Source organism: Carassius carassius, chromosome 35, assembly GCF_963082965.1.
Source record: "Carassius carassius chromosome 35, fCarCar2.1, whole genome shotgun sequence".
In the NCBI taxonomy this organism is placed as follows: Eukaryota; Metazoa; Chordata; class Actinopteri; order Cypriniformes; family Cyprinidae; genus Carassius; species Carassius carassius.
Genome location: NC_081789.1, coordinates 17,276,198 through 17,292,308, shown reverse-complemented (window position 1 = coordinate 17,292,308; position 16,111 = coordinate 17,276,198). Strand labels below are relative to the sequence as shown.

Sequence of the window (16,111 nt, the reverse complement as noted above, 5' to 3'; positions counted from 1 at the left end):
CATCTTCTGTAACCTTTACATTTGTTGCCTGATCCACATTTACTTGCATATTTGGCTACAGCCTTAAGAAAATAATACAAGAATCATCTAATTCTGTGGATCACAAAATGATAATAATAATAAAAAATAAAAAAAAACTTCCTATTATTTTGTTGACCTCAAAAGCTGGGAGTCAAACCTTTGGAAACTTTACGGTATTTTAATGCAAAACCTGCTAATAATAATGCAATATGTGACACAGTGATTATTAATAATTCATCAATCCCACAATATTCACATTAGTAGTAAAAAAAATTCAATGGCGTATTCTTTGACCCCTTTGTCCCCCCATACACATTTGCCTTAACCATTTAAACCTTTCTAATGACCAAAAATTGACCATTTGACCTTCAAACTCCAACTCTTTGAGAAACATACGTGTGGCTTCAGGTAGTTTCCATCGTAGAAACAAGGAGGAGCATATGAACAGGAAGCGATTCCTTGCCAGTCAGTGAGCACGTTTAGTGCGTTTCGATCTGTGATAGTGGAGACGGACATCTGTGGCCCTCGAGCAGTGCCTGCGCCTTTAAATGTAAGGCTTTTGTGTTGTCTGTCTGCGTGAACATTGTAATGAGACGCGGACACAGAGCGCGCGTTTTCTGAAGGAAACCATCGTCTGTTGCAGAAAAGACACAGCGGAGCGGAGTGGAGTCTTATTAAATCGTCCACATATTGCCCGAGACGGCGCAAATGACACGGTGGGAGAGGGGTTGGGTCTTGTCTATTAGAGAGGCTGACTGGAATGGGAGATGTGACGGGTGTAGTCCATCTCTTCACACCCGCTTTCGATCATGCAGCAGCTGGGTAAACTCTCCTGTCACATACAGACAGAGCTGTTATTTACCGAGCGTACATTATTTATTACGTGCGGGAAATAATCATTTGGCGATTGTCTGGAGAGGGACTCGTAGTAAGCGGCTGTCTCAAAACACGCATAGAAGCCATACGTCATCGCATAACGCTGGCCTCACGGACCAATCAGCTGTAAGCTCGAGACTACTCATGAATAAATAACTTGATTTATATAGCTTTAAGTTATTTCAGTTAATTTAATTTACATTTAAATATTATTTAAATCAATTTATGTGCGTTTTAATTATGTACTAGTATAACTGCATACATATACAAAATAAAATAAGAATTTTATATAAATTATTCATTCAGACGGCGAAAATGAGTACATTATCTCTGTAACGCGTCAGAGACAAAAACGGACGCTTTCAGTTTATTGATTATAATGGTGGAGAATTATTTGTTAACGCGTCGTGACTCTCCGACGTGTATGGATGTTGGAATCAGGTGCGAGTGATGACTAAAATGCTCTCTAGGTAGGAAACTCACTATGTTTTGAGACACAATCATTGTCTCATTGCGTTTCGTTTCAACGCATCGTGAATACACAGGTGTTTCCACGGAATAAAGCAGCTTTTATAAAGTTAAACAAATGCACAAGGTTTCCTACAAAGGTGTTTGCTGCGCCATTGTGCTCCCATCAGCACATTCTATACAGGGGGTCCCGTGGGCGTCGCGCGGATGCTGTATTGGTGACGGAGCTTTTGCTCGTGGATGAGGAGGATGAAAGGGACGGAGTGGCGGGGAGGGCGGTGCACCAAGGGAAACGTCATCGGCATCAGGGGCGGCTTGCATCAGCACAGTAGTAGTGTGGCCAGCGCACTGAACTGTAAACCTCATTTCTATGTCTCTTCTTCCTCCTGTCTTCTTCCACGCGCACTCACGCTAGCCTCTCTTCTCTCCCATCACTCAAACGGTGCAGGACCCGCGTGCTCCGCCGCCGGCTATCGCAAGGCAGAGGATGAGATGTCCGGAACCACATCACAGGCGGACCCAATAGATGCCACAGCCAGGACCGTGCTGCTGAACCGAGCCCAGGCCACCAAATTCTGTGACAACCATGTCAGGTGAGTTCATTCAGGTCTTTATTGAAAATGTTACAGCGCCGTTTGATTTATTCAAGCTTGTTTTATTGTATTCTTTGCTTAAAGTGTGAACATGATTAGGTTTCATAGTAATATGGTTGTGGTCTCATAAAAGCATGTTAAAGATGCTGCAAACTGTTGTATCTTTGTTGCAGTGGTCTATTCTGAAATGAGAATGAAAAACTATTTTTGTTGTGTTTTAGTCTAGAATAAATGCAAAGGAAATGTAAATGGACAAGCATTTAACTTGCACTATCAGCAAGAAAACAAGTTTGTAATATTTTGTTCACAGTTTTTTGTTTACACTACTCTTCAAATGTTTGGGGTCAGTAGGATGTTTTAATGTGTTTGAAAGAAGTTTTATGTGTTTACAACATGGCTGTAAATATTAAGTAAGGTCAGTAAGATTGTAAAATAATATTACAGTCTAAAATAACTCTTTTCTGTTTTAATACATTTTAAAATGTCAGTTGTGCCTGTGATGGTAAAGCTGAATTTTCGTCTTCAGTGTCACGATCCTTCAGGAATTATTCTAATATGCTGATTTCTAAATGTATATTTTAAATTATGAATTTCATATTATTATTATTAATATCGATGTTGAAATTGATTATGCTGTTTAATATTTTTGTGGAAACTTTGATATATTTTGTTCAGTATTCTATTCTGATTTATATAAAGTTAAAAAAAGACAATTTAATATATACTTGCTGAATAAAATTATAATTTTTTTATTAAAAATTGACCCCAAATGTTTGAACAGTAGTTTCAAGTGTATGCAAACTTATTTTATTTATTTTTCCATTTAAGTTGCTTAAGAGTCTCATCAAGATGCATCACATTGCATCAAAAATATCAACTAAAATAATACACTAACAAGAATATTTTGTGTATCTTTATTAACAGTTTAGTATATATAGAATTGAAAACATCAGTAATCAATGCAAATGTATTTATGGTGGCTGGAGATGCATCTTCAGTTTTATTAATATTATTATTATTATTATTATTATTATTTTTGCACTTCAGAGAGGGGCAGTATCAGCCAGTCACAGAGATGTGAAGGTTCCTCCCTTTTTTCCTATATTTTCTTCACTCAGTTTATTTGTTTTCACCTGTTATTCTTGAATTAATTATTAAATAAAACACATTGTATTTTATGCCTCATCAACAGCACCATTGTTCCAGCAAAAAAAAAAAAGAAAAATCATCTAATTAACTCCTAATGCTATGAGATTAAATAGTAATAGTGATAGTAAAATAGTGATTATAAATAGTTTAATCAAGTTAAGATTTTCCCTCAGGGAATTTACAATTTACAACATTGAACACGAATCCATCAGAGATTTCCTGTGAGTACACCAAGGTCAATATTCCGGACCGTGCTTGGCTAGAGTTCATCTAGAGTTCCAGAAAAGAAAGTCTTTTGGTCTCCAAAGTGCCCAAGTCCTCCAAATGTTTTTTTTTTTAGTTATATCAGTTTGATTCATTTCATATGCAGTGAAGTTCTGCTTGATGACAAAATTGCACTTTTTGAAATTGTATGAATATTATTGTATGTATATGATAGTAGTTGTTACAAAAGCTTGATAGATTTAGGTCCTAGATCGCTTTTATATTAGTGCCACAATATGAAAGCTCATACAAAATCAGTCTCTCGGTACCGAAACACTCACCCACACGCACTTCATCGATCCGCCAGTATATTCTAAAGATTCGATTCTGCTCTAAAAGGCTCTATTTTGGTTCCTGTAACAATGTTAAGGCGAGCCTTGAAAACCGTTTTGTCACTTGCTAATTTCAGATCAGACAGAGCTCTGACCTTTTCAGTTCATCAGCTTCTCAGCATATAATGCCTGCATGGCTGCAGCAGTGGAAATTTCATAAGAATTGTTCAGATCACTCTCTTATTCCTTGATCTTCATGTTTTATTTACCAACCGGTTTCTGCTTCCCATTGCATTGGCCTCCATTGGTCAGCTGTCAGTCACAAAGTAACTAGACCAACAAATCCAGCAGTGCAATCATCCATATCAGTCTTTTAGGGTAACCCCAGGTACTACACATCATGGTGACAGCAGTGTGGGTTACTTTGTGTGTGATTGGACCGCTGAATGTTAATGAAGGGGATCGTATGAATGGTCTCTGCCACTCTTTGATGTCAACGATAGCCTGCCGTACTTCCAGGTCAGCTACCGAGCTGCTGTTTGAGGCCACAGTTTGGGTTACACAGGGTGTGTTAGGCTGTGAACTCATTGATGATGAACCCAAGAAGAGTGTCGTGTTTACAGAAGACTGCCCTCACATAAGTACACATGCTGTAGTATAGAAACATCCTTACACTCTTAAAAATAAAGCTTCTTTAGTAGCATCTATGGTTCCATGAAGAACATTTAACATCAATAGAACCTTTCCATTGCACAAATGTTTTTTTTTATAGTAGGTAAAGTTGTTTAGATTATTAAAATGTTCTTCAATTGTTTACTGAAAGGCTCTTTGTGGATACCAAAATGGTTCTTCTACGGCATCTCCTATTTTTAAGAGTGTACGATTGGATATAAAATGTGCCTCCAGGTGCGGATATAAACACTCACCCACACAAACAGATACTGACTCGTGTTTGGATTTAGATGGACAACCTTGCAAATTTGTAGTCCTGGAGGTAATTTTAGGCATTCTTAACAGCTATTTTAATGACTGTAAAACATTCACTGCCGCAATCAGCTATTCAAGAGCTACTTAGGAGTTCAATCAATACCAACAATTGACAGACACGTTGAGAAACATCCATCCTAAACTCTATTTTGGGATTGTTTATCTAACATTAATGCAGTGGGCAGTGAAGTGTCAGGCATTCATGAAAGCAGGTAGATGTTGGCTTGTATCAAACCACTTACGAATGCTTTTTTTTTTTCAGAAGCCTGAGTGGAGCTAATTCTAAATAAGTGTGTCCTGGCTGTATAGCTTAAAAATAGTTTGATAGTTTTAAACACTGTCGATTTTGCCTTTTTCCCCATCTAGCACGGCTAAATACGGGATCCTTACCTTCCTGCCACGGTTCCTGTACGAACAGATCAGGCGAGCGGCTAATGCTTTCTTTCTCTTCATCGCTCTTATGCAGGTATGACACTTGACACACTGTCCGAACTGCTTCTGCTTTGACTCGAGGACCTCAAAGTACAAAATGTATTGGTTGTGGTGATTTCTTTCAAAGGGGATCTCCGAGGTGCTGTACCACTTATGCTGACCTTGTGACTTTTTTCGGTTATTTGCCAACCTATCCATTTGTGTATTATATCCACTTTTGGAAATGGTCCATTATTTCACTCTTATCCACTATGAGTCACTATGCAATCTCAATAACGGCCGCCATGTGATCCAGCCTGTTAGGCTGATATTTCATGAAAATGAGTGGGAAAAAAAAGTTAAATAGCTAAAAGGTTTCTTCACTGTGATGTTATTTACTCATTACAGTGCTTTGCAAGGCAGCACTGTATTGATATATTTCTTAAAAATTCTGGCTAAGCAGTTTGTTCTTAAGTGGTGAACTTCTTTGATGGATTCAGCCTTTGTTTTGAAGTCTTAGTGTGCTTATATTATAGAGTTTATATTTAATAACTTCATTATTTTTATGACGCTCACAAGGATAGTTTATCTAAAATGTTAAGTTCTGTCATTGTTTATTCACCCTCATGTCATTTAAAATCACTTTTTTTTTGCAAAAATTTTTTTTTTTCATATGCCAACAAATGAAGGTGTCTGGAGCTTTTTAGCTCAAAAATAGTGATAAAATGTCCATAAAAATAGTCCATAAGACTGGTATGCTATATTCCAAATCTTGTGAAGTCAGATTAGGACTCTGTTTATTTTCCGCCTTGTTTTAAAACTTGTTTTAAAATAGACATAGGGCTTTTCCAAACCATGTTGTTTTACCACCAGTGTAAAGTACTTCATATTATGTTTATCTATGTGCATTTCCAAATGCAGCAAATCCCTGATGTCTCACCGACGGGTCGCTACACAACACTGGTGCCCCTTATCTTTATTCTGACAGTGGCTGGGATCAAGGAGATCATTGAGGATTATGTGAGTATTCTGCTGAATGGAGAACTGAATTACTGTTAAACTGTCCAGACTGTGTTTAGACAACACTGGATAAGTGCATTGACCTTGAAATGCAGTTGATTTTTTTCTGATGAATAATGCTGATCAGATGTCACGTGTTGTGTTCTCGCAGAAAAGACATAAAGCGGACAACACGGTGAACAAAAAAAAGACAACAGGTTGAGTATTACTATCATATCTGTGTAACAGGGTTAGAAATGAACTAGGACAACCAGAAGGAACAAAATGACCTGAACATTTTTAGGCCAAGATGTGCTTTTATCTGTTTTTATTTTATATATTTGATATATTTATAGATTTTATATATTTCAGAATACTCTTATTAGGTCTATAAAGTTATGGGTTCGGTGACCTATATCTGTCAAATATCTGTGTTCACTCACTTGGAGATGAGTGCTGTTAAATATGTATCTAATATTAAAGCTCTGAAAACATCATGATGTACATCAGCGGTTCTCCTATATTAAAAAAAATCTTTCGATAAATATTTTATCTTTTAACTTACCCTTACTTTTTAAAAACGGTAATTAATTAACAATTTTTAATGTAATGTATAGCAATGTCAAAATGTAGGTTTATTTTTAATATTATATTTCTTTTTTTCAAATAATGTGCATTCTAATGATTGGTTTAAAATGTATTTATTTTTATTTCGAGATGCAGAAGAGTATAGAATTTTTATATATTCTGTTTATCAGTATTGTGCCACAACGGAAATAATTATTGGCTTTATGTTTTGTTATTCGTCAGAATTGTAATATCAGTGCATCCCTATGATTCATAAGATTTATTTATTAATTAGCATCCATTATTATAAAAAACTGTTAATAAATATTTGACAACACACCGTGGGTTGTCCGTGTTTTTAGATGGTTAGAAAAATTTGCACTCATGAAGGTAAAAATGTCCCTAAAAATATTTTTTAGCTGCAAATATTGCCTCTTAATAAAAACTTAAATTTAGTTGTTATCTATTCACATTATTTATTCATGAGCAGAGTTTTTCTGATAATGTCATTGTTTTCCAGTTCTGCGTAATGGAGCATGGCAAACCATCATATGGAAGCAGGTAACCCCATCTTTCTCTTACTTTCCGCATCTTTTTTTCTTACTCTATTCCTCTGTTTTCCCTCCTTTCTGTCAATGATGCTTTTGTTTCTGTCCTTTAGTTTATATAGTATCACTTGCTTTTTTCAGTTCACCTCTCACTCCATTTTTTTACCTTCTCTTTTTGATTTTTTACATCCTGCTGTGTGTTGCTTCTCCTTTCTTTGTTTTCAAGCACTGTGATCTCTTTCTTAATCTCATTTTCTCCCTCCTCATGCTGTTGCAATGCTGCACTTGCCCACTAGGTGGCAGTGGGAGACATAGTCAAGGTGACCAATGGGCAGCATCTTCCGGCTGACATGGTCATAGTGTCCTCCAGGTCAGCACCGCAGTGTGTTTGTGTGTGTATCCGTGGGGTTTGTCACCCTGTGTTTGTACTAGTGTGATTTATAGCAGTGAAAAATATAATACATTTTGGGAATGTGTTTCAGGAAAATATATTTGTGTGTTATTTATGTTATTTTGCAGCTGTTTTGTGTTCAACATCTGCTGCTGTTTTTCACAGTGAACCTCAGGCGATGTGCTATACTGAAACATCCAACTTGGATGGTGAGACCAACCTAAAGATCCGACAGGTACATATTACATATAAATCTAATGTGTACTGTATAATGCGTTTTAAGAGTATAACATGCTTGTTGTTTGTTAAATGTGTGTTTCAGGGTCTCTCTCTCACAGCGAGTTTTCAGTCTCTGGAGGAACTGATGGCTTTGTCAGGTCGTCTTGAATGTGAGGAGCCAAACAGACACTTGTATGACTTCACTGGAACACTGCGTTTGGACAACCATAAGTACGTCAACTTGCTATTAATGAGAAATTAAAATCTAACTTGCATACACACAAACACACACACACACACACACACACACACACACACACACTACATTCAGTCATCATGTGCTTGTATTACAGCCCAGCTCCACTTGGGCCGGACCAAGTGTTGTTAAGGGGAGCCCAGCTCAGGAACACGCAGTGGGTTGTGGGAATTGTAGTTTACACTGGACATGATTCAAAGCTCATGCAAGTAAGTGTGGTCTCATAAAAGCTGGATCTGGACCAGTGCTGTTACAGTTTAGAAATCATTTTATTCATATAATTAAATATATTGAATAATATACACAAATTAAAGGAATATTACCTTGGCTACTTACTGTATCAAATGTAATATTATTATTATTATTATTATTGTTGTTATTATTATTGTTATTAAAAATAATAATAGTTAAAGCTAAACAGAAAAATAAACTAATAAAAATGACAGAAACAGAATAAAATTAATAAAACTAATATATAAATATTGTCAAAACTCAGGTGGTTTTATATATTTTTTTATTTTTATTTTATTTTATTTTATTATTTTAAATCCTACTGACCCCAAATTTAAACAGTAGTGGGTGTGTAAGTTGTTTTTGAGCATTAATATAATGTTTCCATCCTTCAGAATTCCACTAAAGCTCCACTGAAACGCTCTAATGTGGAGCGTGTGACAAACATGCAGATCCTGGTTCTGTTTGGGATTCTCCTGGTCATGGCGCTGGTCAGCTCCATCGGTGCCGCTATATGGAACAAACAGCACACAGATGAGGCTTGCTGGTACCTTTCCCGTCCAGGTGAAACCCACTGGGAAAACTACATTACCCTTTCAGATATGAATTTAGAATATTTACTGTACCTGTTCACTTAATAGCGCTTACTAAGACAAAAAAGCAATACTTTAATAAATTTTGCATATGTTAGCCTTTATTAAATAAGCTATGTGGTTATAATATATAATATATATAAAATATGTGGTTGTGTATCCAGGTGACATCTCTCTGAACTTCTGGTACAATCTGCTAACCTTCATCATCCTCTATAACAACCTGATTCCCATCAGCCTCCTGGTCACACTAGAAGTGGTCAAATTCACACAGGCTCTCTTCATCAACTGGGTAAAATAATAATAAACATTAATCACCAATTTCATTGGTATCAATTGATCACAGTGTTCAAAAACAGTATTTCTTTGCCGAAACCATGATTCTCTGTGAATAAGTGCTTTGTTCTTCATGCATGTTTACAGGATATTGAGATGTATTACGCCGAGACGGACACTCCTGCTATGGCCCGAACGTCCAATCTGAATGAAGAACTCGGCCAAGTGAGGAGAAGCTCCTTCCATTATCTTTCACAAATTTATATGTACCTCAACTCCAGTACATCTCATTCACTGTCTCTTTCTTTTTCAGGTAAAATATCTGTTTTCAGATAAGACCGGTACTCTTACCTGCAACATCATGCATTTTAAGAAGTGCACGATAGCTGGAATTACATATGGGTAATTGTAGTGTTCCTTTGCTTTCGTTCCATCAATACACTTACATTATCTTTGTGCTTTGCATCGTTCCGGCTCTATTAGTGTGCATTGATCTGTTACTTTTTGTTTATATTTGTGTGAGTGGCCACTGATCTATAATGCTGTCTCCAGGCATTTCCCAGACCTGGACTGCGATCGATCCATGGAGGACTTCAGGTCAGATGCCGCTGATTCTATCTCTGTCATGTACCCTAGCGGATATTACGCAGGACGAAGAAGATAATGTGCATGATTACGTTATGTTGTCCATTAAATCTCATTTCTGTTGTTTTTTGCAGTCACCTTCCCTCTACAAGTCATAATTCCACGGAGTTTGATGATCCTGCTCTTATCCAGAACATTGAGAAGAATCATGTAAGAGCTTTATAGCTGTTATTATTCTGTCGTAGCTTGGATATTAAAACAGTTTCTTGTGAATTATGTATGGTAATCGTTAAAATCTGCTTCTTTTCTTTCTCTATAGCCTACATCTCCACAGATTTGTGAGTTTTTGACCATGATGGCTGTTTGTCATACTGTTGTTCCTGAGCGAGAAGGAAACCAAATTATCTTCCAGGCTTCCTCACCAGGTACCACAACCTTCTCGTTGGTTTCTAAATATATGTCTGATTTGATTTGAGTTAACCAGTTAATTGTCACACTTAAAACAGTTTTCATATAATAAAAAAATTATATATAGAAAAACACATTGACATTTTACTTTTCATTTAACATAAGTTATATGCCATAGTGCTGTGATTTCTAGACGGGATAAACCTAAAAACTCCTTTTCATGTTTAGCAGTGTAAAGTTTTGCATTTGTGCAAAAAAAAAAAAAAAGATTTTATTTAATTATTTATTTTAAGTTTTAAGTTAGAATTTATTTTATAGAAAGAAATGTACTAATATCAATTAATTTATGTAATATTTTATATAAATAATTCATATTAATTTATGTTTATTTTTATATATACATACTATCTTTCAAAAGTTTGGAGTCAGTATGGATGCATTAAATTGACAAAGTATTTATTTCTAAAATATTTATAATGTAAAAAAATGTTTCAAATAAATGCTGTTCTTTTGAACTTTCTATTCGTCAAAGTATCCTAGAAATAATGTATCACAGTTTCCAAAAAAAAAAAAAAAAAAATTATGTAACAACACCAGTAATAATAAGAAATGTTTCTTGAGCAGCAATTCCACGTATTAAAATGATTTCTGAAGAATCGTGTGACACTGAAGACTGGAGGAATGATGCTGAAAATTCAGCTTTGACATAACAGGAATAAATTTCATTTTAAAATGTATAAACATAGAAATCAGTTATTTAAATCTGTAATAATATTTCATGATGTAACCATTTTTACTGGATTTCTTTTAGCCTTGGGGGCTTTTAACTGATATTTGCATAATCTTGGGTTTTCAGATGAAGGAGCGCTGGTTAAAGGCGCCAAAAGTCTGGGCTTTGTATTTACGGCACGAACCCCACATTCAGTCATCATAGAAGCGGTTAGTATGTGTATTCTTGCCATTAATGATGAACCAAAACTTTTGTATGGTTAATGTGTACATTTCTTGTGTTTGTTTCTCAAGAGAGGAAAAGAGCAGACATATGAGCTTCTGAATGTACTGGAATTTTCCAGGTAGGAACCAGCTGTGAGCTCTCACTACATCACAAAAACCCAGTACGTTGTGTTTCAATGTCTGTGCCTTTTTGCAGCAATCGCAAACGGATGTCAGTGATTGTCAGAACACCTACGGGAAAGCTTCGACTTTATTGCAAGGGAGCGGTGCGTGTTACATAAGCCACATAATTAGCATAGAGACAGAATGGAAACTACTATTTAAAAGTGTCTGCTAGATCAAAAATACAGTAAAACATTGATGTTGTAAAATATTATTACAATAATAATAACGTTTAAAATGTAATTTATTCTTGTGATGACAAAGCTGATTTTATTTCATTTCTTTTCTCAGTATGGGTTTGATTTATGGCACAAGCCATTGTAGTGTAGTGAAGTTATGCTTTTATTACAGGACAATGTGATTTTTGAGCGTCTGAATGAGGCATCACAGTATAATGACCTGACTGTGGTCCATCTGGAGCAGTTTGCCACCGAAGGTGAAGAGTTTTTTAATATGCTATTGTTTGAAAGTTTATTAACATTTTATCTTCTCTTTAGATTAACTTTTAGTTTGTATTTGTTTGCATGTGTAGGGCTGCGGACACTTTGTTTCGCGTATGTGGACCTCGAGGAGGGTACGTATCGGGAATGGCTGAAGGAGTACAATCGTGTCAGTACTGTGCTAAAGGACCGAGCACAGAAACTGGAGGAATGCTACGAACTCATAGAGAAGGTATGGAATCTATGCCATGCATGTCACTATTACATGTAATCAAAGGTTAGGAAAGGTATTGTTCAAGGGTCAGTGTGTCTTTAATTTTACCAAACCAGACTTTTACTACAGTTCTGCTTCACATAATTAACCACTTTTTTTACACAAAGTTTAGATTTGAAAATGGACCTCTTAGATATAACAGGTGTGCTAAAGGATGTATTGTTCATTTGCACACATCTACAGGTGCAGTTTTTTTTATAGTAATTATTTCAAAAAGTGAAACTTTCATATATGCTATATTTATTACATGTTAAGTCAAATATTTCCAACATTTTTTTTGTTTGTTTTAATTTTGATGATTAGAGCTTACAGTATCTCAAAATATGATAATATTTACATTTTAATTTCATTAAATGACCATCCCTACTGTACAAATTCTGGGTATCTCTTGTTTTTTGAAACCACAATGATGGGGAAGACTGCTGACTTGGCAGTGGTCCAGAAGACAGTCATTGACACCCTCCACAAAGAGGGAAAGTCACAGAAGGTCATTACTGAAAGGGGTGGCTGTTCACAGAGTGCTGTATCAAAGCATACTAAATGCAAAGTTGACTGGACGAAAGAAATTGGGTAGGAAAAGGTGCATAGGCAACAGTGATGACCGCAAGTTTGAGAATACTGTCAAGCAAAGGCGATTCAAACACTTGGGAGAGCTTCACAAGGAATGGACTGAAACTGAAGTCAGTGCATCAAGAGTCACCATGCTCAGATGTCTTCAGGAAAAATGCTACCAAGCCACTTCTGAAACAATGTCAGGAGCATCTTACATGGGGTAAGGAGAAAAATAACTGAAATGTTGCTCAGTGGTCCAAAGTCCTCTTTTCAGATAAAAGTACAGTTTGCATTTCATTTGTTCCTGTGGCTCAAGTGGTAGAGCATTGCGTTGGCAGCACAAGGTTGTGGGTTCGTTTCCCAGGGAACACATGTAAGGTAAAAAAATGTTAGCCTGAATGCACTGTAAGTCATAAAAGCGTCTGCTAAATGCATAAATTTAATTTGGAGATCAGGAGCTAGAGTCTGGAGGAAGAATGGAAAGGCACATAATCCAAGCTGCTTGAAGTCCAATGTGAAGTTTCCGTAGTCATTGATGATTTGGGGTGCCGTGACGTCTGCTGGTCTTGGTCCATTGTGTTTTATCAAGTCCATAGTCAATGCAGCCGTCTACCAGGAGATTTTGGAGCACTTTATCTGGTGACAAGCTTTTTTGGAGATGCTGAATGTCCTTTTCCATTAGGACTTTAGCACCTGCCCACAGTGCCAAAACCACTTCCAAGTGGTTTGCTGACCATGATATTACTGTGCTGTACCGTTGGCCAACCAATGTGCCTGACCTGAACCCCATATGGACTCTATGGGATATTTTCAAGAGAAAGATGAGAAACAGTTGATCCAACAATACAGACGAGCTGAAAACTCAATAGTGCTTCAGCATAGCCACAGGCTGCTCGCTTCATGTCACACCTCACTGATGCTGTCATTTCTGCTAAAGGAGCCCCGACCAAGTATTGAGTGCATAAATGAACATACTTTAAAGAACTTGAACTTTTCTGTTTTTATTATTGATCTTAGGAAATATTTTAATATTTTGAGATACTGGATTTTTGACCTTGATTAGTTGTAAGCACTTATCATCTAAATAAAAACAAAAAACTTTTGAAATGTTTTACTCTACATTTAATTAATCTAAAATATATATATATATATATATATATATATATATATATAAAAAACTTTTTCATGATATTCTATTTTTTGGAGATGCACCTGTGAATATCTGCATTTGTTGCTATACTAATGGCATAGTAATAAGAATGGTTGTCAGTGTGGATGGAAAACTGATGGAAATTATGCCAGTAAGTTCAAATATTGACGTCTTGCATAGTAAATCACAAAGTGCATGAGTGAACTTCATGAGTGAAGTGACAGGCATTTTATGATTCTTACATTAAACAAAAACAAAAGATTTTATATTTTTGATATAAATATGAAATATTGTAAATTATAAATATTTTTATATATATATATATATATATATATATATATATATATATATATATATATATATATATACAATTTTAAATATTTCAAGTAGTAATTGAATGAATACATTTAAAAAATATACTATTCTAATATTTGATATATACTATATCAAAAATATAAATTCTGATTTCTTTGTAAGAAACTTGTAGATATGTCTCATTATACATGAGAGTGTCTGGTGCTGAGACTACCATCTTTTGCACATTTCTGTGCTCCAGATGCAGTGCTTTGACTGGTCAAAAGGTGGCACTGTAACATTACATTTTCACACTTCTGAACTCAGATTGTGCATAAAGTGTTGCTCTGTTGAGCTCTCATTAACCGTTACAAGCTATAGACTCACTGCCTCCTCGTCAGGACGGATTACACAGTAGTGCAAAACTTCGAAACTACTGATCAGAGATCTGAGCCCCAGGACACAGATGCTGTTATATGGAGCAGTGAAAATCCAGTTTGTTGGGTTTTGTGTGCTTTTCAGGGCTCTGGCCCAGATTAGTAGTCTGAGGAGGGGTTGGTATACCACAGCGAGGATAATTACCTGCACCAGTCTGCCAAGAGCCCCATAAAACCAGTCAACAACACTACTGTGTTACCTCTGCACACACACATAAATACACCAAAAACTCCTCAAATATCTCCCCACATACACATAATCTCACAGAGGAAGAGAGGAATTATTAAAAAGAAATGGATAAGGCATGGTGAAAGATGGAGAGGAGAAGGTGTGAAAAATGTCGAGGTCTTAGGTTGCCTGTATTAGCTGAGTTTCTGTGTGCTTCTGTCTGTGGCTGTGTTGAGTGGTGCTTTCAGCTTTGGTTTGAAGTATTCAAAACATGAATGATACTTCAAATTGTGCTATTTTTGAAGAAGGGTGTGCTATTACTGTCAAGAAATTAGGTTTAGAGTTTTTGCCAGTGGAGAATAAAATAAGAAAAATCACATAGAATGGCATTAAAGAAGGGGTACAAATTATATCTATAAAATCAGAATATAATCAAGACATAAGGTCATTAAAGTAACTTCCTAGTAAACCACACTTAACACCCTAGCATCATAATCTAGTTTTTTTTTTTTTTTTTTAATTAGAGAACAGGATGTAGAATTATACATTTAAAGTGATCATTTAAAAAAAAAACATGTTATTATATGTATGGTATGGTATGGTATATTTCCCAATAACAAGATAATATTGATAATTTCACTATATTATTTTTATAGATTTGGTTTAATATTGTTCAATTAAATTTTGTGGTGACGTTACCATATTGATTTGTAAAGTTTATATATATATATATATATATATATATATATATATATATATATATATATATATATATATACATATATATATGTATATATTTAATATATAATAAATTATGTATGTATTTATTTTTCTTCTCCCAGCTTCCTCTCTTTATTTATGTATTTTCATCTCTTTGTCACACACAGAACTTGCTGTTGCTGGGTGCCACTGCGATTGAAGACCGACTGCAAGCGGGAGTCCCGGAAACCATAGCAACACTCATGAGAGCCGACATCAAGATCTGGGTTCTGACCGGAGACAAGCAGGAGACGGCCATCAATATTGGTGTGTGACCTACATGGTTATATATTTATTCCACAAAGTCGTGCCATTGTTTGAGTCTGTATTGGCATGTAGTCAATAGAACAGCACTTGTAGTCAGACTTCTAACTAATGTAGAAATCCATAACTGATTATAACATGTTTTTGCTATTGTGGGATTGTGCTTATCAAACGAATGTGTCTGCACCCAGGGTGATGTATTTGGTTAATATTCAACATTTATTCCTGTGCACATATAATGCATCATTGGGTCAACGTGCTGAAAAACCTGTTGGTCTATTTTGCTGGTTTAAGAGGGCTTTTGTGCATTTGTCAGATGGACTGGGAGGCTACATAAACCAATTAAACCAGACAAGCAAATGGTTTAAGTTTTTTTTTTTAAACATGGAGTACATAAATGAACACCTGTTCAGAAACAGGTGTGTAAAACTGGTATATGAGCCTTTGTTTTTAATTTTACACATGCAAAAATAGGCTAGCACTACAAATATGTATATTCTGCAACTTGTTATTTGTTTGCTAAGAGACGTTTATTTTATGCA

At 35.7% G+C, this 16,111-nt stretch overlaps 1 protein-coding gene across 4 annotated transcripts in view; it reads left to right on the top strand.

Annotated features, from left to right (window-relative positions):
• Positions 1–16,111, top strand: part of LOC132116070 (phospholipid-transporting ATPase IB-like) — a 61,778-nt gene that overhangs the window by 12,128 nt on the left and 33,539 nt on the right. For 2 of the 4 annotated variants that reach the window (XM_059524644.1, XM_059524643.1), the window contains 22 exons: positions 1,814–1,958; positions 4,997–5,096; positions 5,963–6,061; positions 6,213–6,258; positions 7,128–7,168; positions 7,452–7,525; positions 7,712–7,781; positions 7,869–7,996; positions 8,119–8,230; positions 8,648–8,816; positions 9,010–9,137; positions 9,269–9,346; positions 9,435–9,523; positions 9,674–9,718; positions 9,841–9,916; positions 10,026–10,131; positions 10,971–11,053; positions 11,138–11,187; positions 11,265–11,334; positions 11,582–11,666; positions 11,763–11,902; positions 15,434–15,572. In XM_059524644.1, the coding sequence (XP_059380627.1) occupies positions 1,814–1,958; positions 4,997–5,096; positions 5,963–6,061; positions 6,213–6,258; positions 7,128–7,168; positions 7,452–7,525; positions 7,712–7,781; positions 7,869–7,996; positions 8,119–8,230; positions 8,648–8,816; positions 9,010–9,137; positions 9,269–9,346; positions 9,435–9,523; positions 9,674–9,718; positions 9,841–9,916; positions 10,026–10,131; positions 10,971–11,053; positions 11,138–11,187; positions 11,265–11,334; positions 11,582–11,666; positions 11,763–11,902; positions 15,434–15,572 (2,073 nt within the window). Of the gene's footprint in view, positions 1–469; positions 572–602; positions 844–1,813; positions 1,959–4,996; positions 5,097–5,962; positions 6,062–6,212; positions 6,259–7,127; positions 7,169–7,451; positions 7,526–7,711; positions 7,782–7,868; positions 7,997–8,118; positions 8,231–8,647; positions 8,817–9,009; positions 9,138–9,268; positions 9,347–9,434; positions 9,524–9,673; positions 9,719–9,840; positions 9,917–10,025; positions 10,132–10,970; positions 11,054–11,137; positions 11,188–11,264; positions 11,335–11,581; positions 11,667–11,762; positions 11,903–15,433; positions 15,573–16,111 lie in introns of those variants that run through there. The other 2 variants (XM_059524646.1, XM_059524645.1) reach the window with 2 other exon arrangements.